The 27,918-nt window shown below is 40.0% G+C and overlaps 1 protein-coding gene across 1 annotated transcript; it reads right to left on the bottom strand.

The window, feature by feature from the left end:
- Positions 1-1,538: 1,538 nt before the first annotated feature.
- On the bottom strand, positions 1,539-27,750 carry mctp2b (multiple C2 domains, transmembrane 2b). Its single transcript, XM_066647283.1, has 23 exons — positions 27,616-27,750; positions 16,130-16,679; positions 13,272-13,337; positions 12,169-12,289; positions 9,581-9,723; positions 9,419-9,495; positions 9,222-9,333; positions 9,013-9,036; positions 8,746-8,913; positions 8,332-8,462; positions 8,007-8,193; positions 7,504-7,597; positions 7,313-7,415; positions 7,108-7,210; positions 6,735-6,836; positions 6,548-6,622; positions 6,342-6,461; positions 5,531-5,644; positions 3,707-3,748; positions 3,019-3,128; positions 2,783-2,892; positions 2,483-2,580; positions 1,539-2,216 (listed from the first exon to the last, which is right to left on the bottom strand). Exons 2-23 carry the CDS (start codon positions 16,625-16,627, stop codon positions 2,148-2,150), a joined length of 2,667 nt encoding a protein of 888 aa, XP_066503380.1. The 5' UTR covers positions 16,628-16,679; positions 27,616-27,750; the 3' UTR covers positions 1,539-2,147.
- Positions 27,751-27,918: the final 168 nt, after the last annotated feature.

Raw genomic sequence — 27,918 nt, forward strand, 5'->3', positions numbered from 1 at the left:
GAGTGATTGAGTATGTAGTATGTATGTATGAGTGAGGTGGTATGTGAGAGAATGAATGAGTGATTGAGTATGTAGTATGTATGTATGAGTGAGGGAGTATGAGTGTATGAATGAGTGATTGAGTATGTAGTATGTATGTATGAGTGAGGGGGTATGTGAGTGTATGAATGAGTGATCGAGTATGTAGTATGTATGTATGTATGAGTGAGGGAGTATGTGAGTGAATGAGTGATTGAGTATGTATGTATGAGTGAGGGGGTATGTGAGTGAATGAATGAGTGATTGAGTATGTAGTATGTATGTATGAGTGAGGGGGTATGTGAGAGAATGAATGAGTGATTGCGTATGTAGTATGTATGTATGAGTGAGGGAGTATGTGAGAGAATGAATGAGTGATCGAGTATGTAGTATGTATGTATGAGTGAGGGGGTATGTGAGAGAATGAATGAGTGATTGAGTATGTAGTATGTATGTATGAGTGAGGGAGTATGTGAGTGTATGAATGAGTGATTGAGTATGTAGTATGTATGTATGAGTGAGGGGGTATGTGAGTGAATGAATGAGTGATCGAGTATGTAGTATGTATGTATGAGTGAGGGAGTATGTGAGTGTATGAATGAGTGATTGAGTATGTAGTATGTATGAGTGAGGTGGTATGTGAGAGAATGAATGAGTGATTGAGTATGTAGTATGTATGTATGAGTGAGGGAGTATGAGTGTATGAATGAGTGATTGAGTATGTAGTATGTATGTATGTATGAGTGAGGGAGTATGTGAGTGAATGAATGAGTGATCGAGTATGTAGTATGTATGTATGAGTGAGGGGGTATGTGAGAGAATGAATGAGTGATTGCGTATGTAGTATGTATGTATGAGTGAGGGAGTATGTGAGTGTATGAATGAGTGATTGAGTATGTAGTATGTATGTATGAGTGAGGGGGTATGTGAGAGAATGAATGAGTGATTGAGTATGTAGTATGTATGTATGAGTGAGGGAGTATGTGAGTGTATGAATGAGTGATTGAGTATGTAGTATGTATGTATGAGTGAGGGGGTATGTGAGTGTATGAATGAGTGATCGAGTATGTAGTATGTATGTATGAGTGAGGGAGTATGTGAGTGTATGAATGAGTGATTGAGTATGTAGTATGTATGTATGAGTGAGGGGGTATGTGAGAGAATGAATGAGTGATTGAGTATGTAGTATATATGTATGAGTGAGGGAATGAATGAGGATTGAGTATGTAGTATGTATGTATGAGTGAGGGGGTATGTGAGAGAATGAATGAGTGATTGCGTATGTAGTATGTATGTATGAGCGAGGGGGTATGTGAGTGAATGAATGAGTGATTGAGTATGTAGTAAGTATGTATGAGCGAGGGGGTATGTGAGTGAATGAATGAGTGATTGAGTATGTAGTAAGTATGTATGAGCGAGGGGGTATGTGAGTGAATGAATGAGTGATTGAGTATGTAGTATGTATGAGTGAGGGGGTATGTGAGTGAATGAATGAGTGATTGAGTATGTAGTATGTATGTATGAGTGAGAAGGTATGTGAGTGAATGAATGAGTGATTGAGTATGTAGTATGTATGTATGAGTGAGGGGGTATGTGAGTGAATGAATGAGTGATTAAGTATGTAGTATGTATGTATGAGTGAGGGAGTATGTGAGTGAATGAGTTACAAGAAAGTTCAATGAGGTGCTTAACTTCTAAACATGATTTACATTTACAGAATTACAGTTTTAAACCTGCAGCAGATGTGGGATCAAGTAGCTCTGTGTTATTAGGTAAAACATCCCCTTCCTTAAAACCAGTAACATCACTATGGAATAATACAGAATAATAATAAAAACTGCACTCTTTCAAACAGTGATCTGATAAATGATTAACTGTACAGCCCTCGATTAAAGGCCAATCGTCTCAGAGCAGCAGCAGCTTCTTAGGTTACAACTCATCAGAAATAAAAGAAGTATACACAGACAACAGTGGAGGTCTGCCATTTAAAAACACATCAACCTTTTAAAATAAATTACTCTGGAATTTGAAGTTCAGTTTTTCTGAATAACATCAAATTAGCAGTGAACATCACCGAGATGTTTAGTGTGTGTGGTAAGTGCTTCAGTTGATGAGATGTGATGCTGGATCTACTGGGCTGCTCTCTTTCTCCTGATGGGACTCTGAGAGTGGCTATGCTTCAGCTCAAAGTACTGCACCTACAGAAGGGTTAAGATCCATAAGATAACAGCAGAGGTTAAAACCAAGCTGAAGTATCACAGAACCAGCATTGCGCTGTATGTCCAAACGTTTGTGGATATCACTTTTATTGAGTGATATTGAGTACTTTAAGTGAACCCAGAACAGATTTTGCACACTCAGCTTATACACACTCCATAGAAAAGCACAAATGTAAATAGGGAAGCGAGAAGCAGAAGCACAAGCCTAGTGATGATGCAACAATATGTATTATGTAAGGCCTTACCTTTTGGACATCTGAAGGCACTCTGGAGAGGAAATCCATCACCTCACTGTTATCAATAGCGTACGGATTCCGGAGTTTCTTTGTAAACTTATTTATACCTACAATCAAAGCAGAAAAGCCCGTTATCATCACTGCAATGAAAGCTTGTGTCCACCAGGGAGAGCCCGTGAGCAGCTGTAAATTACATTGCTTTCACATATCTCCACAAATATATACCACAGACAATGTAACTGTCTGAAGTCCCTCATGATTTTGCTCAGAATCACAATTCATCTCCCTCTTCAGACACTTGGTTCTTACCCCATATCAAAATAATGTAGCGCAGCGGTATGTAGTATGTGATCACTGTGACGATGATGAGAACCAGGAAGGCCAGGTTGGACAGAAATGGCACTGACCAGTTAAACATGCTGGAAAACAAACAAAGGAATGAAGAATTTTAATGTCAAACAGCTACATTTGCCTATTAATAGTTCCTTCAGTTACATTCAGAGCAGTGTTGGCATTTTCATTATATTATAAATATTAATACTCACTTTTTTATTCTCTCCGCAAAGCATGCTATTTCCTCTAACAGGTTCTGGACTGTGATAACAATATCCTGGACCATGTGGATCTTCTCTATCAAGCCTCTTCTCTCAGATTCCTACATAATAACATGAGTATTTATTTTTTGCAATGTGGTATCATTCATTATCTGTAAGCGTTTATCCAGTTCAGGGTCACGGTGGGTCCGGAGCCTACCCAGAATCATTGGGCACAAGGCAAGAATACACCATGGAGGGGGCGCCAGGGCAACACACACACTCACTCACACTCACATCTACGGACACTTTTGAGTCGCCAATCCACCTACCAAGGAAACTTGAGCACCCGGAGGAAACCCACGCAGACACAGAGAGGACACACTAAACTCCTCAGAGACAGTCACCCGGAGGAAACCCACGCAGAAACAGGGAGAACACACTACACTCCTCACAGACAGTCACCCGGAGGAAACCCACGCAGAAACAGGGAGAACACACTACACTCCTCACAGACAATCACCGAGAGGAAACCCACGCAGACACAGGGAGAACACACCACACTCCTCACAGACAGTCACCCGGAGCGGGACTCGAACCCACAACCTCCAGGTCCCTGGAGCTGTGTGACTGCGACACTAAGTGGTATCATATTAAATGTATATTATTACAATAATTAGGATGACGATGAAAGTCCTACCTTTTCATCTTCATCGTCCTCATCTGCAAAATCCACACTGTCCTGAAAACGAAAGAGAAAGCAGGTGAACACTGCATCTTCACTTAAACATTTACTTGTACACTTTGTTGCACTTAAATGCTCTGCTTTCTGTAAGACTTACAATAGATTTAGGAACATCTTTAAGAGGATTTGATGCAGTCCCTGTATTTAAAGATTACTGAGGTCAGACACTGATGCTGGATGGTTAGTTCTGGGTCACAAATCCAACTTCAGTTCATCCCAAACTACAGATCCCCAACCCAACACTGAGGGGCTTTTTTATTTAACCTCTAGATTATATTTGTTTTTGGACATAATGTTAGGCTCATTTGTGACTTTCAGTGAACATTTGATTCCACTTTTCTATGGAGACTATAATGAATGAAAGTGTCAGTGAATTGAGGATCTAAAGAATCTGAATTCAGAAGAAGCCTCTGCAAACTTTTGGACATGAATTGTATCTTTAAAAGGAACTGATAAAGTTTGAATGTGTTTTGATTAACACACACACACACACACACACACACACACACACGAAAAGTGTGTCTTTTCAGCATCAAAATTGAGACAGAGGTCACAGCAGAAATGTTTACCCTACGTTTACAGATTAAATCTGAAATTTGCAAATATGTAAAACATTCCCTAGGGACAGATCCCCACACCCTGAATAATCTTAAGGCCAGGCTAAATATGACTTTTAATACTTAAACATCATCGACAATACAGTTAAATCCTAGTCTACCTTTCCAAACCCACTAAACTGGCCCTAAATATTTTAAGAGCCACAAAGTATGTGGATTACTGTGCAAACATCCTATACCACTATGTTTCAGGTGAATTATTTTACCTCTGCCCAAAAGCAGTGAAAACAAAACCAGTTAAACCAGTAGAACCTCTTTAGAGATTAGCACACACCCACAAGGTCAACAAACTGCAGTTTCCAACAACAACCACTAGAGGGACGTCTAAGTTTTCAGTCAGAAACAGCTTTCTCTCTGAACTGCTGCTAGCTAACGAACACAAGTGTGCTAACAACACCATGTACCTCAAAACTGATCAGTTGACAATGAAGATAAAACGTTCTCTGTATATAAGAACATATTCCAATACTAACTTCTAGTATAAATGAATACAAAAAGATTTTATGCCAAGTCATTGTCGCCATTTTGGGTCTAATCATAACTACGACAGAAGCTGTGTTCACATTCATAATAAAGAAAAGAAAATACTACGTCATACTGATGTGACAGCACTGCCAGTTATTGAAAATAAAAATATAATAATATAAATATAAAGTTTCATAAAAGGGCTACATTGAGTTATCTTGTGTGTAGAGAGTATTACCATGGTGATGTGGGAATGCTACTTTGGGTTATTTTTTGTAGTTGTTTTTTTATTTATAAAGGCATATGACTTACGAATGGTCTTCACTTTTTTTTTCTCAAGTGATCTATTCATCACAGAAATGAACAGGAGAGTCTATTCATCACAGAATTTCACTGGTGAACAACTTGGTTATTCCAGTGTGACAAACACTGAACTTGGTCAATGTTACATTCACTTACAACATTAGACAGAACCTGAGCTCTATTGAGATTTATGAAACACTCAGCTGTAAGTAGGCAGTTCAAAAATATTTTATTATTATTGCTATAACCAGCTTGCATTTCTTAAGTTATCATGGATATTGGTGGGTATTTTGTGGAGCTGGTACAAAGATGCTCTGTGCCAAAATATAACAACAAACCTTTGGAAAATATCTCATTATAACATTTCTGCCATACTATACGACCCTAGACTTACCAGTTCGTGGCTGACCCTTTCACAGGTGACCTGTACATAGTTCCATATGAGCAGAATGACCAAGAACAGGGGCAGCATGTAGAACTCCCAATACCACACCGTGAATAGAAAGATCTGCAGGAAAAGATGAAGCCAAAGATAAAGAAGTCTGAAGAAAAATCTGCTGATTGCTTTTTGTTTTTGCATTATTTTTTCCGTAATGGGGGGGTGTGGGGGTCTTTTCCTGTTCTGAGTAATCTCAGGCTTAATTAGTAGTTCTTCCTGTCATGATTAAACAGAGGTAAAAACCAAACAGGAGAAGATATGGACTCAGCCCATTGTTGAAGGCACTACAATCCCACATTACAGTGATACACACGGACACGCCAGAGTAACAGCCCTATCTTCACTTTCTTCATGAGCCCAGTCTGTGTGGCCTTCATCAAATCAAAAGCGAAACACAAGAAATCTGTTTTAAAGAGAAGACATGGAGCCTGACTGATAAATCAACTGCTTGATAGTATCTGCCAGCACTGTTGGCTGATATCGTCTGCTCATGAGTGCCCAAACATTTGCGAATTCACTGAACCTTAAGTGAAAGTATGAAGTCAAAACACTACAGATAAGATTAAAATCATCCTTAATTTGGAGGTTGATACTAACAAAGACAGTTTTAAAAAAAGTGTAAACGCACAGAGACTCAACGGAGTTGAAATAAATATTAGATTACATTTGCAGAAGTTATTTTTACTGCAAGTTTCTGGCAAATGAATAATAATGTTTTGTATTTCTTTTGCATTAATTGGACCATGAAGGAGTCACTTGCGCTCACCATGAATGCAGTGATACTGCGCTGGATGCTCTCCCACTGGAAGCAGCTCTTGATGTACAGCAGGAACTGTCTCACTGCTCTGTAGACATTCCTCACACGAATTACATTCCTTGCCAGAACCTACAAGAAATGAGCAAGTTTCAGTCAACAAAGCCACACAGTCAGATCCTATCAAACCCTGGTCCCAAAAAGGTTTATGGTCACACCTTTTTGGAAAATTTTGGATTGTCTTCAAGGAACTTCCTCTCCCTTGGCTTGAAGGTCCTGATGCTGGCTTTGATCTAAATTGAGAAGGGGTTCAGAATTGAAAATTCAGTCAAGAAATGAGTGGAAAAATGTGAAACACAATCACACGGACCATTATATAAAATGCTGATGGCAAATGTGGCTTACTGGATTGAAGATAACTTCAAGCTCCAATAATATGGATCCTTTTGATATATTCCCCAGGTCTTCCTTCTTCAATGGACAAGAAATAACTCTGCCATTGTGTATCTGTTACAAAGAAGATGAATTCAATTTCAGCTTAAGGATTAGCATAAAAACAAGTCTCTGATTTCATTACAATGTAGAAGACATAAGAATGGCTAAACATTCCTTTAAAGATCCTACTTTCATAACGTATCTTATGCCATTCTAAGCTTTTAAGTGTATAAATGTAACGTTGTACAAACTCCTTCTCAGTGTGAATCTTTTTAAGACTGATTCGCACTAAAATGTAGCACATACACTTCTGAGGAAACAGGCTAAAATTTCCGTTACTTACTGAAAGTATAGGAATGGCTACTTTCCCCAGGAAGTCTGGAGCCTTGTCTCCATCCTCATCAAAGACCGTCACTTCCAGTATATCGTGTACGTCTTTGATTGGACTGAACACAAAAACGAATTTCACAGCTTATCTCCACATGACCCACAGGCGGTTAATGGCTGATGAAAGTTTACGTTACAAAATAAATAACACTCCCACTCACAACGTAAAAACTTTATTCCATTCGGGGTTGAGTGTTTTGTACACGGTGTGAGTCTGCAGCCGGTCATTGCCCAACTCCAAAACACAGAAAGGATCACTCTTTCCTACAAACACAACCCACAAACTGTTCTTGACATTCAACTTTTGACACTGTTGACTTAAGGTTTGTGAAGTGTGTGATATCATACGCACCATTCAAATCAGCAGGCCTGAGATCGGAGGCTTTGATAACTTTGACCTGAAGAAAGCCAACATCCTTGAGGTTCTTGAAGGAGTTCTTGAAACCCTGAAGAGTCAAACAATTCAAAAGGTTTATCAGACTGGGAAATCTTATTGTGGGGTGAGGACCATTTATGAAGCTACAGCATGTTTGTGTTGGGCTTAAAGGAACAGTTCAGAGGGAAGAAAATTATCCCTCCTTACCCCACTTCTCTTTTTGATTAGCCAAGACGTGTAGTTGTTTTCTGACTGCTTAAAACTCCATTAGCAGCTATTTTTAAGCTTGAATTTCCCAAATTTTTTTATAAATAACAATATCGTACACTTTTAGACATCACATACGTGTGATGATTTTAACATGCAGTTGTATGATGTTAGTTTAAACTGTGTGACAAGTGGCTGATCACCTGTATTTTGGGTAAAATTATAACTGCCCCAGGAAAACACCCAAAAAACCCTAAATACTAGAAGCCTACATATTTATTCAGCATGTTGTCCCTTTCGTGTAGTTCCTCCAGGGGTGGAGCATCCAGGTCGGTGACTGACACACCAGTGCAGGTGGTCAGAGTGACCAGGAACACCACCCGGCCTCGGCCATGCTCCAGAGAACAGGTGAACAGCTGAGGCTTATTCAACGACAAGACGGAGAGGTCAACTTCACACCTGCGCACAACACAGTCAGATGTAAACACAAGATCCACACAAATGCTGTACGAGACTCAAGCCTTGATCCCTACGAGCTCATCACATGGAAGCTCCGAAGCCATATTTCGTTGCATAATTAATCATTTAGAAACTCACAGTCCATAACATTCTTCATATTTACGACCTTCTTTGGCCCAAACTCCTAGCTCCAAAAGGTTTGGTCTGTCAGGGAACTGGTTGAAGTCAAATCTTTCTCTCCACTGAGGGTTGGGCCTTTTGCACTGACTCTGTGAAGATTAGTTTAATCCTTAATTCAGCACAAATTATGTACATAAATGTTGCATCTTTCAGTGTAACTGCAATTCTGATTTTCCCCCAGTCCAAAGGGGCTATGACGGATTTTTAAAACTACATTAACCCAAACTGCAAACTATTACCATCTACAAATGTCACACAACAGCATTAGCGCACTGCTAAGACGAAGCCTACCAAAGACTGCAGCTTTACAGACATGTGAAGATCGAGTCAGATACTGTCAGATAATATCAGTGACTACTCCCAACTTCATACCTTGCTCCTGTATTTCTGGTCTCCTAATCTGAAACGCACAAACATATCTCCTTGTCCATCTTCAGGCAGATTCTGCCCCTCTACCAGAGTGACGGTCAGAACCCCCGTCCACAGCTGGCTTTTCTTCAGAGTCTCTGACAGACGTTTGGTTTGTGGAGACGAGCCTGACTGCAACCGAAAGTTAAAACACACGTTTAAAGTCATCTTCAACCTGTTGAAAGGGAAGAATGTTACTAATGTACAATGAAACAACTCTAGTCTCCTTACCTTAATGCTTCGTTTTCTCTTAATCTTTTCAAAGAGGATAAAAAAGACAGAACTTTCATTACATCAGTGAAAAGTTATGTTAAAAAATATATGTATGTAGTGCTAATAAACACAGTTAAAAGGGATCTATTCATTGATTAATTAATTGTAATATCTGGGTGAAACAGGGCTAAAAACCTAGATAACGTTTCAGTGTCTATATTTCTTACAAGTTTTTTGCTGTCTCCGTCTCTGATTGAGAGACAGATATCAATGACAATAACACCCATGTTCTCCTCCAGACTGTTGGGGTCATCAAGTGGCAGCACCATTTCCACTGTCCTGCAGAAAGAAAACATTCAACAAACGTAAGCTCCAAACGTAAGTCTGACGCACATAAAGTCCTGAAAAAGTTTTATTCGCCTACTTCTCAAGGTGCAGTTCACTCAAGTCAACCGTGCTTGCACCCATGAAGTCATCTGTGGTCAGGTCTCGGTCATAGACCTAGAGAAAAGCAGATGTATTGGGAGTTTGTAGATCAAATACCCTGCTATTTTTTCAGATACGTATTCAGGTAATAGATAATTACCTTGATGTAGAGTTTCTGTTGCAGATTGCGGACGGGATAAGAGAAGCTCTCGTTCCAAGTTGGGTTGAGATTCTTATACACCACTCTGCTTTTGTATAATGTTTTCCCCTCGAGTTTGAATTTTACATATGGGTCACTTGTACCTAGAAAAAAATAGAAACATTGAAACATTCAATAAAATGCTCGGAAAATATAAATTTTAAATTTTTAAATTTAAATGGGCAGCACGATGGCTTAGTGTTTAGCACGTCCGCCTCTCAGTGCTGGGATCTTGGGTTCAAGTCCCATCTGGGTGGAGTTTCCATGTTCTCCCCGTGTCTGCGTGGGTTTCCTCCGGGTGACTGTCTGTGAGGAGTGTGGTGTGTTCTCCCTGTGTCTGCGTGGGTTTCCTCCGGGTGACTGTCTGTGAGGAGTGTGGTGTGTTCTCCCTGTGTCTGCGTGGGTTTCCTCCGGGTGACTGTCTGTGAGGAGGGTTGTGTGTTCTCCCTGTGTCTGTATGGGTTTCCTCCGGGGTCTCTGGTTTCCTCCCACAGTCCAAAAACATGGAGGGTAGGTGAATTGGCTTTTCTAATAAACTGTCCTGGTGTGTGAGTGAATGAGTGAGTATGTGAATGAATGTCTGTATGTGTGAGTGAATGAGTGTGAGCCCAGATATGGATTGGTGCTCTGTCCTGGGTGAAATCCTAGTGCCCGATGCAGTCCTCCAGGTGGACGGTCGTTCCTGGTCGAGAGTACGCTGTGCGCATTTGGCTGCCGCTTCTCGCCAGTGTGTGTGTGTGGATTGAGTGTTCTGAGCGTTCTGAGCAGTGTGGATTGTAAAGCGTCATTGGGTGTCTAGAAAGGCGCTATATAAGTGTAAAGATAGATAGATAGATTAAATGATAATCCATGTTTAATATTTTGAATTATTTGGTTTGACCGAGTGTATGTGATGTGTTTTGATGGACTGGGGCCCGGTCCAGAGTGTGCCTGCCTCTAGCAGTAACAGAAGATAAATGAGTGAATGAATGAATGAGGTTCATGTGTTTGTCTGAGCTGGGTCGATGTGGGGAATGATGGGTTTCGTTCAGTGCACGTTAAGTTGTATACTTGTTCATCTGACACTGCCACAAAATCAAACACTCACAACAAGCTGCTGTATTTGGCATTAAGATGTCATGTTTTAACTGGCGTCTCTCGTTCCTTACGCGATCAACCACGTGTCAGTGGCCCAACACTAATGTTAAGGAGGATGTGGTAACTGTGCAATGACTTCAAACCTCATCATTTCCTGAGGACACAATTGCTGTGAGTCAACAGCTAGTGGTGGGAGAATGTATAAATAAAGAAAACAACAGATGAAATACACCCAAAGTTCAGAAAATAGGCAGCGGAACATGAAAAAGCGTAAATACAATGCAAGTCATCGTCTTACTGACTGCACCCTGTAACAACAGCAGTGTTAATAAACAAAGATGTGACAGATGTAATAGAACAGCATAAGACTCAATAACAGGGCTTTAAAGCACTGTCTATTTGTATTTGATTTGTTTACATCTACCCTCACCCCCCCACAATGAGGCAGCTTGATTAAATTTCAGTGACTTCTGTTTCTAAACAGGACATTTCATTAATAAAAACCTGTTCATATATAATTTGTGTAGCATTTTCTTTAAACAAATACATCGTTTTAAAAACAAAAGCTTTTTCTGTGCTGACAAAACTTTGCAGGAACCTTTTTTTGCACTTAAACAGACACTTCCTTTGTAATTAGTTCACTGTTGCATGGGAAAGATCAGGCTAACCAAAGGAAACAAGCAATAAATCTAAACCACAAACCATACAAACCATAACCTCTTAAGATGCATCAAACATTCAAGGCGTAGAACCGATGCTTCATAGCTTTCTGAAGTTTTACTAAATCACCTGCAACAACCAATAAAAGAGCCAATAAATGAATACCGGAAAGTCATTCACCACCGTGAGTTCAATGTGAAACTAGGGGTCCCCACTGTGCTCAAATGAACAGATGAGTGGAATGAGGTGGAAGGTGTGCTGCTGGCTTTAACAGGTGTGGCCCCAGACAGGTTTTGATTTGCTGTGTGTGGAATGCTGACTTTAAAAGCGAGGCATGTAGGTGCACACCTCCTTTAGCACCAAAGATAATTAAACATTGCAGACAGCAAACACCAGATGTTTCTGCTTAAATATGTGAAGGAAACAAGTATCGGAAAACTAAATTAACAAGAACAGAACACTTCCATTTACAGAGTAAACGAAAGAAACAGAAAAAACTAAGAAAAAAAGAAAACAAACTAGAAAAAAAAGCACAAAAGAAATAAAGCTAATCCGAATGCAGAACAAGGCTCCAAAATCCGCTGTGAGACTGAATCTCTGGTCAGACAAGGCAAGCTAAGAATGGGTTTAGCAACCCCTGCTCTAACGTCCATCGGAGGAAATGTTGAAATAGCCCAGCCATCTGAGCAGCAAGAGTTCAGCAAGTTCTCCTGCAAACGTCAACCAAGTTAAACAAGCAGGGGTTGAAAAGGACGCTCGAATCGATGCCCATGAGGTGTAGGGGAGTCTCTGAGAGCAGAATGGAGTCTTACCACAGCGGTCCCGTATGACAAGGCCTCTTCCCTCTTTCAGGTTGATGGTCAGCAGGTACGTTTTCTGGGACTCTCTCTGATTCTCACATGCGCTCCCCGTCTCACCCGACATGTCCAGAATCTGTGACCGAAGCAAGATATAACAACACTTAATACTCATCCACCATACGACTTCTCAGAACGACTGGACCGCAGTGAGTGGTGAGCAACACGGCAAGGACGCCATGCACATCACATTTTCTACAGTTTGAGGAACTGGAACAAACACAATGCACTAGTATTGGAACATTTACATCGAGGCAATCTCTAGTGATGCCAATAGGTGAAACGATATAAACACTGGCCTCACACTCTCTCAGGAGGCGGAGGCACACTCGTGCCAATGTGGGCACGTGTTAGCTTAGAGAACAAGGAAGTTAATGGTCTCCTTGCAGTGTATTGAGGTCCGAGACCTTGGTGTATAGGCTGTTTGAAAAGATATGATTGTTGGTTCACACGCACTTGTGAATAGGCCTTTATCCAGAGTGTCTGATAACTCATATTACATGTAAATGTAAATGTAAAAAAGCCTCAATAGTTAATGGAATTGTTGTACCTTGGTGTACAGCCACAACTGAAGCACAGGTAAAAGAAAAACGTGTCTGCCAACTAACACCAAAGAGGTAAGAATGAAAGAGAGTTGTGGCAGAGGCTGTGGTGTATTTTGCTCAGTGTTTAAAAAAAGAAGGACAATCGATGTCTTTGTTCTCATAGTTGCACTATGTTCTTAAAAAGGGGTTCTGCAGTAGTTCTTTAGTAAAATACATGGTTGAACACCAAAAGAAACATTTAACAGACTGTTAAAGTGGTGTTCTGGGTAATCGGCTATTCTCCATGATTAAAAATAAACCTGTACGTGTTTCATTATCAGTTTTGACACTAGTTTTCTGGTGCATTGTAATCATCTAAACCTTTCAAACTAGACATTGTGATAGGTATCATATCATGAATCAGATGTCGGCCACAACGCCCACCACAACCAATAACAGTATTTTGTGAAAAGCCTCAAGTCCTTTAAGTCAATTAAGCAAATGAACACACCCACGGTCCACGACGTTACTTACTGTATTCTGCTCAGCGTCATAAAAGGTAAGGGAGTCGGAGTCATTGTTCCCAATCCGCTGACGCTGCTGTAACAAAAAGGGATTAATAATAAATAGGGAATTAGATGCTGATTTATAAAAACCATTAAGTCTTTACTCTTGCTCCTGAGCCAAAATCACCCCATCTACCAGCAGATGAGCGGGTACCCAGTGTTATTATAACACCATATTTTGAATTATATTTGAATTCACTTATAATTTGTTTCGATCTAATTTCTCTCTGGGCAGCTGCCAATGCTTATATTCAGTTCTGGAGCTGGATACATGAGAAAAAGCAGGAAAGAACGCTTATTAACTTTATTAAAAAATACCTTCCCCACAGGCAATAAAGAATTTTAAGCCATTGGAGCAGACACAAAGACGCTGAAGAATTCCAATTTCCATTTTCCACAACACAACTCATAGTAAACACCAGCTCAATAACTGTCACAAACATTAGACCTTATTTAACTGTGAATGTTTTATACATATTTATTTATGAAATGATTAATCAATCAGGTTTATTCATTCATACGTTGTCTGTAAGCGGTTATCCAGTTCAGGGTCGCAAGATGGGAATTCACCCTGGAGGGGGCGCCAGTCCTTCACAGGGCACCATACACACTCACACTCCTCACAGACAGTCACCCGGAGGAAACCCATGCAGACACAGGGAGAACACACCACACTCCTCACAGACAGTCACCCGGAGGAAACCCACGCAGACACAGGGAGAAAACACCACACTCCTCACAGACAGTCACCCGGAGGAAACCCATGCAGACACAGGGAGAACACACCACACTCCTCACAGACAGTCACCCGGAGGAAACCCACGCAGACACAGGGAGAACACACCACACTCCTCACATACAGTCACCCGGAGGAAACCCACGCAGACACAAAGAGAACACACTAACTCCTCACAGACAGTCACCCAGAGGAAACCCATGCAGACACAGGGAGAACACACTAACTCCTCACAGACAGTCACCCGGAGCGGGAATCTAACCCACAACCTCCAGGTTGGTAGTGTGACTGCGACACTACCTGCTGAACCACCGTGCCGCCCCAATCAGGTTTAACATGATAAAAACCACAAAACAGCCATTTTAGACCAAATGCTGTTGATTGGCCAATACCTGCTCAATGTCCATAGTCTACTTCTTAATCTTGCGCTGGAACTACAAGGCTGCTGTAGCCAACAAATAACATAAGACTTATATTACAGCTCAAGTACAAAACTATGGAAATTAGCTGTGGGCACTGCCCATGTCTTGACCAATGGGCTACGACTGTAAATGTAGTATTTCTGTGAAATATTTCTTCCTTTATCCTCAGGCTTTTACAGAATTACACCTACATGTGTTTATTTAATGGTTTTAAAGGCATTTTGTCAACCAAGACAGCTTCAGACACATCATAAAATACACTTCCTCGCTCTTTACCACCTCACAGAGGAAAAAAGACAAGATCCGCAGCACAGTACTAGTCCAACCAGCCTCAACAGGACACCCATGTTTGTCTGCGGGATTTGCATAAATGCTTTTATATTCAACAGTGTTAGCACAGCTGACTTTAGCAAATATTTCCATTCAGCTGCTGCAAATTGATGGATGCAAAGCCTGTCTGTGATCAAACTAATGTTGAGAGAATGATGAAAGCAAAGTTTACAGAAATATATGCTGCCTGTGCTGAAAAGTGGGAATACGCTGAACCTTCTTGATTAATATGTGATCGTAACACTTCAGTGGGTCATAGTACGCTGCCTAGGACTTGTGACTTAAGTGTAGCTAAGTTAGAAAACTGTTTTAATACGTTAACGTAGCTTAATAGTGGTAGTCTTCTAGCCTGCTACAGACATTCTCAATCATTTCTGTAACCTGCGACCAATGCTCTGTGTAAGGAATGTCTGAACGTGACAATGCAGAAATAAAGAATGCATTCATACAAAGACTTCCCCAAACACGGCTAGAACCTGATCTACAGACGTAACAAGGACAAGGAATGTAATAACATCCAGCGTATCAGAGATCAAACACTCGCTACAATACAATTCTTCAGCAGTAAAATATTCAATTATTTTCTGGGCTGCAAAAGTTTACGTTTAGTTCATGCAAAAACCTATGAACGTTTTGGCATGAATAACTACAGCGATGTTAACCAAGTCGTTCAGATTTGGTGTGAAATGCTGTTATTGAGAAACATGAGAAATGACATCTGAACCAGACGTCTGAAGAGTTTAATTCTTGGAGATTTCTGAATCCCTGAATATTATTATCATTATTTTTATTCTATTTAAATTCACCACTACTTCATTTGACTGAAATAACTTGGGTGTGACTCAAAACTCAAAACCGAACTACTGTGCGGCAGGAGCTATTCAGTACAGACGTGGAAGGTAAACAATATAAACAATGCACTGACATTTTTATTATAATTTAACATTTAACAAAAATCCAAAATCAGTTTTTTATGCTGATTATGTAATGAGTTTCCAGGATGTCAAACAGAGAAAGCCTGCAGACCTTCCTCTACATTTAAACAAGAAATACGCCACTGTTTTCACCTATTATTATTCATGGTTCTCCATGAGAATAGTTTTGAATAATTACTCTGTGCTTAAATCAAGACCAGAGTAACCTGCTGCTTACAAAAGAATGTATTTCTTTCAGCACCTGCCCATTGCCTTCAAATGTAAATACGTTCTGAGTTTATGGGTTTTTTATTCAGAGCAACAGTAGGTGGTAGATGAAATACTCAGGCTGAAACACACTGCAGTATTTCTGTATCAACTACTAAACTGTTGAAAATTGAGAGTAAACAATAATAACGGCTACCTCTGTTGAGTTTTCCAAAGCCTCCGGAGAATGCAGGTCCGCAGTGGGCCGAGAAGGGACCTGTCTCACCTCCATCTCCTCTGGAGCCTCCAGAAAATATTCCTGCTCCTCAAGTAGGCTGCCGCTGATTGACTCCTGGGACGTCCAATCAGAAGTGTTCCTGGGTACGTCAAGCAAGGCATCAGAATTCTGTGCACTGCCCCCTCTATGTCGTAGGGGATTGCTGGCTGGGCTGGCGGGGCTGGAGGGGCTGCTATGGCAGGGGGAGCCCTGTAGCGGTGAAGACTGGAGGCTGTGACGCGAGGGGGAGGAGGTCTGTCTCGTGTGTCTCATCTCAGGCACTGGGGAAGCCATCCTCTGGTCCAGCTGATGTTCGGGCCGGACATTTGGTTTGCTGGGGCTTTTGTGGCTGCTGCCCCGAACGCGGTGAATAAATGGCTTGGCTCTCTGCCGTAGGTTCCCAAATACTGTCTTTATGTGTCCAGAGCTGGGATCCATCCCAAGAGTCTTCAAGGCTACTCATATAAAACAGCAGGAAAATCACCAAGGCCTGTGAGGACAAAAATAATAATATAATAATAAGGTACAGCATTTTAAAATATTAAATAAAATCATGTGAAGAAAAATATAGTAAAATAATAAGATACAACATTCATTCATTCATTCATTGTGTGAAACCGCTTTTACAGTTCAGGGTGGTGGTGGGTCCGGAGCCTACCCGGAATCACTGGGTACTACCAAATATAATTCAATATACAACACCCTGCAAAACTCACAGACTTCAGGTTCAGCAAATTAATTTCCAAACAAAATGGCCGTTATAAAGATAAACAAAAATATATTTAACAAATAATATCTGCTTATATAGCGCTTCTATTAAACTAAAAGTGTTACCCATACATTCCTCCAACTAACGTGGTTTCCCCAAGGTGTCACTGACATTGTTTCCGTTTGACACACCCCAGTTGCCTTACATAATTCTTTCTCATGAGCATCTAAAGTGACTAAAAGAGGTAGATATACCTCGGGAGATGACATAAAAACACATCACTAAGGCATTTCAATAAATACAGATGTATACTGTATAATAATATTAAAAGGCAGCACGGTGGCGCAGCAGGTAGGTGTCGCAGTCACACAGCTCCAGGGGCCTAGAGGTTGTGGGTTCGATTCCCGCTCCGGGTGACTGTGTGAGGAGTGTGGTGTGTTCTCCCTGTGTCTGTGTGGGTTTCCTCCGGGTGACTGTCTGTGAGGAGTTGGTGTGTTGTCCCTGTGTTTGCGTGGGTTTCCTCCAGGCGACTCAAAAGTGTCCATAGGTGTGAGTGAATGTGTGTGTGTGTGTCTGTGTTGCCCTGTGAAGGACTGGCGCCCCCTCCAGGATGTATTCCTGCCTTGCACCCAATGATTCCAGGTAGGCTCTGGACCCAGCGCAACCCTGAACTGGATAATCGCTTACAGATAATGAATGAATGAGCAAAAACACATTATCAAAGCTCAGAGGTGCAGGTTTAAAATGGAGTTCAGTGTTAAAAGAGCTCCAGGTTCACATGCAGAGACTTGCGGGTCAATTATGATGATGCAAGTATTTTCTGTTCAGCTGAAATACTGTTCTCTAAAAATGATTTGCATTTAACACTGATCAGAATACCACAGATAAGAGTTAATCTGCAGTCTGATCAGCCCACTGTCACCAAGCACATAGAAAACTTCCAGAAACCCATTTCACATCTTCTATTTGAAACAAAAATCTTAAATACACCCCTGATACAGCGTCCTCACGAGGAGGATTAGCATGTTTAACGAACCCTAAAGAGACCTGAATATATACATTTCCTGCAATGAACCTCATCACATCAAACCACCCATAGGTTTTTAAAGTACTCTACAAGTACTGATATACCCACTCATTGTTGGCTCTGTATATTTTGGCTTTCACAACCTGTTCAAAACTGAGCTGGTGCAGTTTTAGCTCGGACCTATGAACACTGAACCAAATATACAGTCCTTACATCTGGTTAGAGCTTATACGCCTAAAGGTTGGCTTTGTGTGAAAGCAAACACTGTACAGTCACCTGAGGATATTTGTTCTTAAGAAAACTATAATTCATTCTAAACGCTCACGATCAGAACCACCTCTCCATACCAGTCTTTTTCTAATTGTGCTGTGGTTAGAGCTCATGTTGCCCACAGCTAAATATAAACCTTCAAAGCTATTGCTAACTTCCTGATAGCCTCTGTGATATGAATGCTTGTGATCCATTCTATTCTCAGATGTGCTCTCCCTGTCAATGATTTGGGAGTCTTCGTTTTAAAGAAGACACAGAGCTGTTGAATAAGTCACCAAATACCAGGAAATTTCCACTCCCTGAATATTTCCTGATATCACTGAACGACAGATTAAACAGGTGGAGACTTGAACGGATGGAGCTTTCAAATTAATCTGTGCTCAAAGCTATGGCCAAGCACTCCACTTAACATTTTATTGTGATCTGCCCAAGTCAGAAAACAGTGCATAAACAAGCCTTTCAGAAGCTTGTACTGCTTCTTCGTAGAGTGCAGGGACTTTGGAACGGCCCTGTTCCAATTCTCACAGCACTGGACCCATGTGTATGTGAGAATGCAAAGACAAGGTTAAACGAAGCTAGACAAAATGAGCGAGGAGAAAGGAGAGCTCTGAGTAAAAACAGAGAAAATGAGAATGAAGAAGAAAGAGGAGTGAGCGAAAACAGTTAAAAACCAGAGCTTCTACCCCTCGTTCCTCACTGCTGTGCACTCGGGGTCAGGACGAACAGCGAGCGGCTCATTATCATTTAAAGGAACAGGCACTGAATTCAGCCATTGTGAACAGGGCTGTAGAATAGTGATGTGACAATCCATCTATCTGTATCGATGCACAGACTCAAACAGCAAACGGTCCGATGAACCAATGAGACGTAGAAATATTCCGTCATCGGCATGACTCCTCTCTGTGTGCTGTTTGTGAGCTGCTGTACGTACTGAAGCCGAAATACAACATTCTCTCTCGACAACACTTCAGTAAACCTGCATACCTAAGCTGTATAAAGAAGTGCAGGAGGGTATTAAACAGGAGCTCCTGGGTGCAGGGCAAGTTGTAATTACAACAGATGGCTGGACTTCATGTACAACTGAAGCGTCTGTAACCATGACGTGTCATTTCATCAACGTTGATTGGCAAATGAAGAATTATGTTTTCAAAGACGTATTGTGAATGCCACACAGAGGAGTAAATATTGGGGCAGTGCTACTGTATAGACGGGGGGCAATGTTGCTGTGGGTTTGATCCTTGTGGTATTTTGACCAAAGCAGGAAACTGATGCTTCATTAAGATCCAGAAACATGGATAAATGTGTAGAATATGTAACTAATAATTACACATAAATATAAATGTTTATTGTGCACATGTTGGGATATATGTAAATCTATATCTTAAAAAACACAACTTTCTACTGTGGTCTATTTCGTTTTTCATTTTTTAATCAAATAATTAATGTTTTTTTTTTTACTTTTCAAACAATATTTCAGTTGTTCATCAATGTACTCGTAACATGTTCATGAAACAATGTATTAAGGTCTCAGATATCTGAAATCATCACCATATAATTATCATCCAAAGCCATATTAAATTACAGCCTCGTGTTCCACATTTATTTTGTCTCATTGTGAGCCCTTCACACACAGGCTCTTTAACTGAACAGCAGCTCAAAGGGTTAACTTCATTAACACCTTCACACAGAGCTTTTCCTGCACTGGTGGTAAATTCCTCCCGGACCTGTGGGTCTTCCTGTGGGAATGTGTTCCAAACCAGAGCTAACGACTGCAACTGAACTCCATCTTCTGAAGGTGAAATAACTGAGAGGGTAGATCTCTGAGAAGTCCACACCAACGATAAAAGATTTCCTTTTCTTTTCTGAAAAAGGTACACCACATAAACGTATGAAGTATGAAAAGACGACACTTCCCCTGTACTTATTATTCTTAGTATTAAGTGTAACCTCATACTCCGCTTGTGTGAAGACAGTCAGTCAGTGACAAACTGTCAAGTCCAACTATTTTCTTGTCATAAACTCAGCCTCACAGCTGGAAACCACTGATTAATGTATGTACTGGTGTCTACTCGCTTAGTCATGTCATTTCTTACTGTCTCTCCATCTACCTTCCTGCTCCTTTGTTGTCCAAGATATTCTCCAAAATCTTGGTCCGTGTGGCTATATATAGAAAGCAAGAAATCTGCAAAAATAACCCATTTTGAATTTGTCAAGGCTGTGATGTAATAACAAAAGCTGTCAAAGATCCATTCGCCCAAGTGTTTAAAGCTCATGTTTCCTCTGAGGATTTCTGTCCAAGCAGATGTTATTTGAATATAGGACACAACACAGGGCCACCAATGAGAACAGAGGTCGTTTATATATAAAATTCTTAAAAGGCACAGTAACAAAATGTCATATTTTATTCTTAAGAAACTAGAGGTATAAATACTGACCTATTAAATGCAATGTGAATATATTATAGAGGACATAACACCCCACAAATATTATACGATTTCCAGAAGATTCAATAAAACACAAGACAAATAACACAATAAAACATGGGCTGTTCTGTACTCTATGGTTAAACGGTGCTGAAAGCCTGATATGATCTAAAGAGCATCTCCACAATGTTTTTATCATTCAGACGTAGCCAAAATAAACATATCAGCAGCAAAAACCCCACTGCATCCTGGACTACATGCAGTAATACCGCACGGACTACATTAATAAGCTGCGCAAACATGAAGGGCAGGGGCTGATGGGAGTTAATGCTTTAAGCTGCACTCAGCAGAGACAGAAACAGGACGGGAAGAGTTCTGGATTAGCACAATGCTGCACTTCATCCGACATAACACCTGCGTACGTCATCCTGTAAAAAAATACATAAATAAAATAAAATGCTGATTCATTTAAACCCTGCAGTTTAAAAGAGCATCTGAGGTCTATTCTCTTTTATGACCTCGGCTGAGGCGTCTTCGAGGGGAACCACGTCAGGAAGGAGCTTGTAAGCAAAGTTAATGGGAAAATGGCACACTGGGTGTAGAAAGGACGTCACGCAAGTCTGTAAACAGATAAATTGTGTGATAGGGAGTAACAACTGATGCTGGAACTTTCAGTAAAAGACCGCCCGAATCCTGAAGCTGGAAATAGTTTCTTTGAGAAATGATAAACCGTTACGTCTTGCTGGACGACTCTCATCTGTCCAACATGATCCTAACAGAAGAAGAAAAACTGCCAACAACGCTTCACGGACAAAACTGCAAACACAGTGTATTCAGGGAAGAGATGACATTTGTTTACATTGCATTATTGCAATATTGGCCTTGAAATATTGCAGGCGGCTGCAGTATTAAACACGGCAGGGCAAAATGTTCAGAAGCATTGAATGATATCAAGATGTTCCGTTTTATTTGACAGATGAGTTAATATTAAACTATACATTGCCAATATTGTGATTACTGGGATTTCTGGTGAGATTACGGGTAACAAGTAATTGGGAATTTATTGCTAAGTCACTTCTGTTAATGCAGTTCCAATGCTCCACAGAACAATGATGCTAATGGTGACCTTAGGGCCACGTGAAGGGTCCCATTTCTATGAAGATACAAGATGAGTGTGCACAACTTGAGCTTGAGCTCAGAAGGCAGCAAAAAAAAAAAAAAAAAAAAAAAAGGTGCTACATAGGGTTTTTTTGAGCGGTGTCACAGAACAACCACTTTTGGTTTCAGAAAGAACCATTTTTGCCATTCTGTTTTAAATTGGTAACAAGGAGTTCTTAAACAATCACGGTTCTTTAAGGAACCAAAAGTGGTTCTTCTATGGCATCGCTCAAAGAACCCTTTGTAGCAGCTTTATTTTTTACAGTTTTACAGTGTAAAAAGTGGGCAGCTGAAGTAATAGCCCCTGTATTGTTAGTGTTCATTCTCACGCAGCAAAGAGTCACATGCTTTAAGTGTGGTTTTCAAAGGTTGCATGAATGATGATGGTAACTCAGTGTAATTCCTGTAATTACTAAGCTTCAAATCTAGTTTTGTGTCACAATAAATTAGATATTTATACAAAATACTCAAAATAATATACACTTTACTATGTACTTACTGGTGGGTTTCAAAACACAGCGATCAGAGTTCACAGCTAGCAATCACGCTAAGTGAGCTAACAACACGGATCAACACACCCTATTAAACATTAATTAAATTAATCCATGCATTCTGGTTGGATTACATTATTTACAGAACAAACTTTTTTTCTTTTTTTCTTTTCCATAATCTCACTGAGTAATGTAGGTATAAGCATGCAACCCTCCCTCACACCTCATTCATATATCATTAATTTGCTTTCTTGCTAAATTATTAATTTAACTATATGTTTTAATGCAGTGACAGGCAGATTTGATACTGTGGTAGTTCAACTGTTTGCGAGAATGAGAAAACAAAATCTGCAGACCAAGAGAACATTGCAGAAGTAACATAGCAAGGATATTTAAAGAAGGGCTAATTATGCTAACTGATATCACAGCATACAAAAAAACATGAATAAAATCTGAACACTGGTTGCAATTACAGTAATGACTTCTCCTTTACAACACTCAATCTGATTAAAGTGACTCTGCCCAGATGATCTGGGGAAATATTATTACAATATCAATGGGATTTTTAAAATAATGCCAAATTGAATCTTTTACATTAGCATAAATGCTAAACTTTCTCTTATAAAGCTAAAAAATAGAGTCTTAAGATTATACGGATATTAACATATACATATATAACCAGTACTGTCTAGCTCTTTCTCCATGTGAGGTGGATGTAGAGGAGCCTATACTAAGTAAATGTTGACTCTTAAAAATAGCAAAGGGCTAGCTCGCTAACCTGACCCCACAGATCAAAACTGAAGTGACATGTAGAAGCCCAGGTTTGGCTTCACCCCTTACACAATCTTTAAAAAACAGACAAGTGTATAATGTGACTAAAGCCGATAGCTGTTAGAACATGAACGAAGCACTAGTCATTCCCACATGCTGAGAGATGCTAAGAAGTTGATTCACAGTTTTTTTTTTTTGTCTCTCTCTGACTGCTGAACTGGGTGGGTTGACTACTGACTTGTTCACACCTATGACAGGAAAGATTTTAACGTTTGTTTCCAGTCATTTAATTTTTTTAGTGGTTCTTAAAATTATTTTGCTCCAAACATATACATTTACACAAAAGTACAATAAAACAAACAAACAAAAAAAGCACACAGTTGTGGCCTATATTAGGTCTGAACTTTGTACTTATTTGGACTTATATCACAATGTATATCACAGAAATTGAAACAAGAAGGTCTACTGAAGTTTACCTCAGGATTTGAAAAGGCCTGAGATAAGCCTGCAGGAGTTTAGCTAAACAGCTTTCACAACGCTAACCAGCAGCATCCATTACTTTTGTGATATGTTAGCATTGTTGCTCCAAACACGTCTTATAAATCATAATTTCTGTATAGTTACAAAAACAGAAAAATGAATATCAAATGACATATGATATTATATCAAATATCAGTTTGAAATTCTGACTGGAGTCATATCTGTGGCATCTCTACCAACGATAATAAGACTGGACTACAAACCCATTACATCAGATAAAGTGCCGCTCTCACTTACACCAAGCCCACACACAATCATTAACCTCTCAGGTAAACAAAGTGCTGGGTTTGACTGAACACCAGCCAATGACGAGTGGTTTTCTCCTATCGCTACATTACAGAGCTGGGCCCACCACGCGCATTTCCATTCAGCAAACTGGCCACTAATCCTCCTCTACCTTAATGTGCTCATTCATTCAGGCTCTCATCGTCCAGCTGCGCGCAGGCCAGGGCAAACTGACAAGCTGTTACGAGAATACTACGCCCTCCCACTCACTAAGCAGATCAGGCGGAAAAAAAATCTGTGGTTACAAAGCAAAAACAACCCAGAGGGGATTAATTTAACATGCATTTACTGTGTTTCCTTCCCAAACATTTGTTTGTAAAAGATGCTTACAAGACCGGAATGCTGTTAAGAGTTTCCAAATCAGTTAAACACTACATTTCCTCTTGGCAAAACAGAAAAAATGTTTGGTTTTTTTTAAATGTATTTATTGTTTTTAGAGGGTGGGAAATAATGAGAAGTGCGTGTGTCTATAGCAGAGATCTGATCAGAACAGCTTTCAGATTGTTTCTGTTCTGTACGAGATCCTGCCAAGTGAAGGGTTCCCATGCCAGTGAGTATTTGGTTGCGTTTACAGGAACGCCCTTAAGCAGCATACAGCAATCTGAAAGGAATGCAACCTGGCCCACTGTTCACTACGGCTGCAAAATGCATTGTATGTTGAAGGGACAGCTTAGTGAAAACCAAACATACCAATATTCCTCTGTTTGGGGTTTGACATTTGCGTCTTCATTTTAGCAAAGCAGCTATGAGACTGATGTAAAGGCGCAATTTAAATTACAATTATTTTCTGTAAATTGAGGTTTGGGTCGCTTTTTATAACCAGGAGAACCAAGATCTGATGTTAATTTTCAGCAGAACATTCACAGCTTGTGGTTGTTGTCGTGCACACAGCACAGTGGCCTTGGATTGCCCTAACTCTATTATTTATATTCTAATTGCCCCAATTTAACACTTAAAGGCTAAGCACCAGCGATATGAAAGAGTCAAACAAATAAATACAGTGGAATTTGAGTTGTGTTTATTGATAGTCAGAAAATATGTTATTTCTTACTAATTCAAGGAATAAGGTTTAAAAGACCGTTGGAACAAAAGACCAAACGGTGTTGGGAAACTCTAATAGGCATCTTCCCTGTGACGTAGATGGTGGACAACACTCTAGAAGCTGCACTTAATTTAATGCAAAATGACGAAAAGGTGTGTTGTTTGTGGCTGCAATCATTCAATGTACAGTGGGACATCTGTGAACAAATGGCCCAAAGATCCCACAATATCCAGAAAATGGACTAAATTTGTCAACTTTAAACGGGCACTTTGGAAAGGACCATCCGCTCACTCCGTTATCTGTAGCTCATTTCACTGGCGCTTTTCCAACAATATGGGCATGTAAGGACACCAACGAAAGGTGTTCAAGAGCCTCTGTAACATGGAGGTAAACAGGGTAAGGACACTCACTTCGCCTGTTTTAGTTGGTGTTAGTTAACGTTAGCTTGACTCGCTAAACTCGGTGTCTCAGATTATACTAGGCTTCGTATGCTAGTTGCATTACGAAGGTTTATAGTGTCGGAATATCATCGGAATCTGAAGAACCAGCACTAGAAAATTCGCATTCCAAGTCAGTCATAACGGTGTTTTACCACGGTGTTGTTCAGCTGTTGTCCATCAGTGACGTCACACGGTTGCGTTCAAGAATAAAATTGTCAGTTTCAAAGCAAATTAAGCTGCTATTTTCATTTTAATTCATACTTATATCTGTCAGTAACTAATGTAATGTGAAATATTCATGGAGGTCCATTAAGTGGTGCTTAGCCTTTAAACCCTAGTCTATATTTAAGTCTATATTTAAAACTCTTGTTTTTTAAAAATTGCTTTTTTAAAACTGTAATTCCATATAAAACCATTCATGTTTCATTCCTACTAATGTCACTAAAAATTAATGCATGGTAGTAGTCTGCTACTGTGTAAACTGTTTGCTAAAATCGTCTTACACTTTCTCAAACCTCAAAATGTTCAACGATAGAAAAGACAGGTGCAACATAATATTATTGGCTACTACTTTTTTTTTTTGGTGCACAATGACATAATCATAGAAGTCGACAAGCTTTAATATACTTTAGACGTGTCCGTTTACCAAAAAAATGTGTGACTGCATCAATAGTCCAAATAATTTAATAAGCATCTGACAGTAAACTAAGCTAATTTAAGTTCACCCACATCATAAATAACAGCTTGTGTATTCTCCAGGGACAGGCGTGAAATAAAGCGGGATGATTTCCATCATGCATCAGATCTTAAGATAAATTTACTCAATGCCAAGTGTCGACTAAAAGAGTGTAAAGCTTCCCAAAAAGGCCTGTGTAGCAGAAGAACGGCAAGAGACTATGACAAGGGGAAAAACTACTTATCAATACCCTTTATTTATTCTGAAGAAGCATGATGTGTGGTGTGATGTGTGCACAAACTCCTGGACACATTTTCCCTATATTATACTAAGAAGTTAATCGTAAACTTATCATACATCATTATAATCACCACATGGTGTTTTAATTGTTTTGTACACTTATTAAAGACTATCTCTGCCTTCCAACGTCTGTAATGTTTTTTTAACTAACGAAGGTAAACAAATTTACTTTACCTGAGAAAACCAGACTTAAGTGAATATAATTTCTCAATATAATACTTAAATATTCAAAGGTAAAGCTAGGGTGACCAGATCTGAGACGGTGAAAAAGAGAACACGTCTCCAGGGGGGGGGGTGTACGACTACTGACGTGCAGACTGACCAATTAAATGTTTACAGAGAAGGTTATCGACCAATAATGGTAGCGCTACAGTCAGACCGTCCAATCAGAAGATTTTAGTCTACTTCACCACGCCCCCTTCTCACTCAAGCGAACCAATCGGAGTAGGGGAGGGTGGGACTAGTTTGTGAACGAAACGCTTCTCGAAGTTCCATGTAAGCTCTAGAAAAACAAAATGCCGGACGTTTATGAAATTCCGCCCGGACATTTTTTTAAATCTAAAAAAGAGGACATGTCCGGGTAAAAGAGGACGTCTGGTCACTCTAGTAAAGCACATTTCACAAAACCTCATTTACATATTTCAGAGAAACAACTTAAAAACATTACTAGAACCTTTCTTTAAAGTCTTTTTTCACGGACATCTGTTACCACCTGGATTATTCCACATGTCCAACAATATGACATTTGAATATCTGAATTTATTATGAATATATAATGTAAAAGTATACTAAGATACTGACTGGAGAAGCCAGGTTTGACAGATGCATAGTTTCAAAGTGAATTATTCATTAAAAACAATATATAAAAAGTGAGATATCAATTTATTTCTAACAAATGATGAGTTTTTACACATTTTACGCAAAAACATTGAAACCTCGTTCATTTCAACCATTTTATTTCGAAAATGGAGCTCACTCCTTTATGTTTTTATGTTTGAATGTAGGTTTATTTACATTTAAAACTGTGATATGGAACTAAGCCTAACAAAGAGCTGAACTGGACAGACTTTAACGAAGGTTTTAGGCAACTTTACACTTCTCCGGAAAACCCAGAGAGACAGTGACATCTCCGGCTCAGGGTTTTGAGAAGACGGTCAAGAGACACACGGTGGGGTTACTAGTGATACGCCGACAGAGTCGTGGGTGTAGAGAGAGGACAAAAAGTGTTAGATAAGAGTAAGTCACTTTTGCTAGAGTCTCTCTGTTTGTGGAGATTAAATAAATCATTACTGACCTCATATTCAAAGTTTAAAATGTTGTCACACCATCCTCCTCTGCATCCGTCCACTCTCTGTGCCGAAACACCGGAGAGATACATGTGCAAACAGAAATACAAGGGGCGGAGGAAAGAAATTCTCTCACAAATACATACGCACGCACGCACGCACGAGAGAGCGAGCGAGAGAGAGAGAGAGAAAGAAAGAGAGAGAGAGAGAGAGAGAGAGAGAGGAACAGCGTTCCAAACCGATTCATATTCCCTATATAGTACACTTTATGCAACACTACAATGGGGAAACTACTGTTCCTTGTCCTTCAC

The sequence above is a fragment of the Hoplias malabaricus genome, chromosome 16 (genome assembly GCF_029633855.1).
Source record: "Hoplias malabaricus isolate fHopMal1 chromosome 16, fHopMal1.hap1, whole genome shotgun sequence".
NCBI classification, from domain to species: Eukaryota; Metazoa; Chordata; class Actinopteri; order Characiformes; family Erythrinidae; genus Hoplias; species Hoplias malabaricus.

What these genes read in the sequence shown, in the direction of transcription:
- mctp2b (XM_066647283.1), bottom strand. Translation starts at nt 16,627, where the DNA reads ATGGATCCCAGCTCTGGACACATAAAGACAGTATTTGGGAACCTACGG. An exon ending in CTTTGGAAAACTCAACAGAG is followed by an intron (nt 13,338 to 16,129) that starts GTAGCCGTTATT and finishes TTTTTGTTACAG; the next exon opens with CAGCGTCAGCGGATTGGGAA. An exon ending in ACGGAGACAGCAAAAAACTT is followed by an intron (nt 9,037 to 9,221) that starts GTAAGAAATATA and finishes CTCTTTGAAAAG; the next exon opens with ATTAAGAGAAAACGAAGCAT.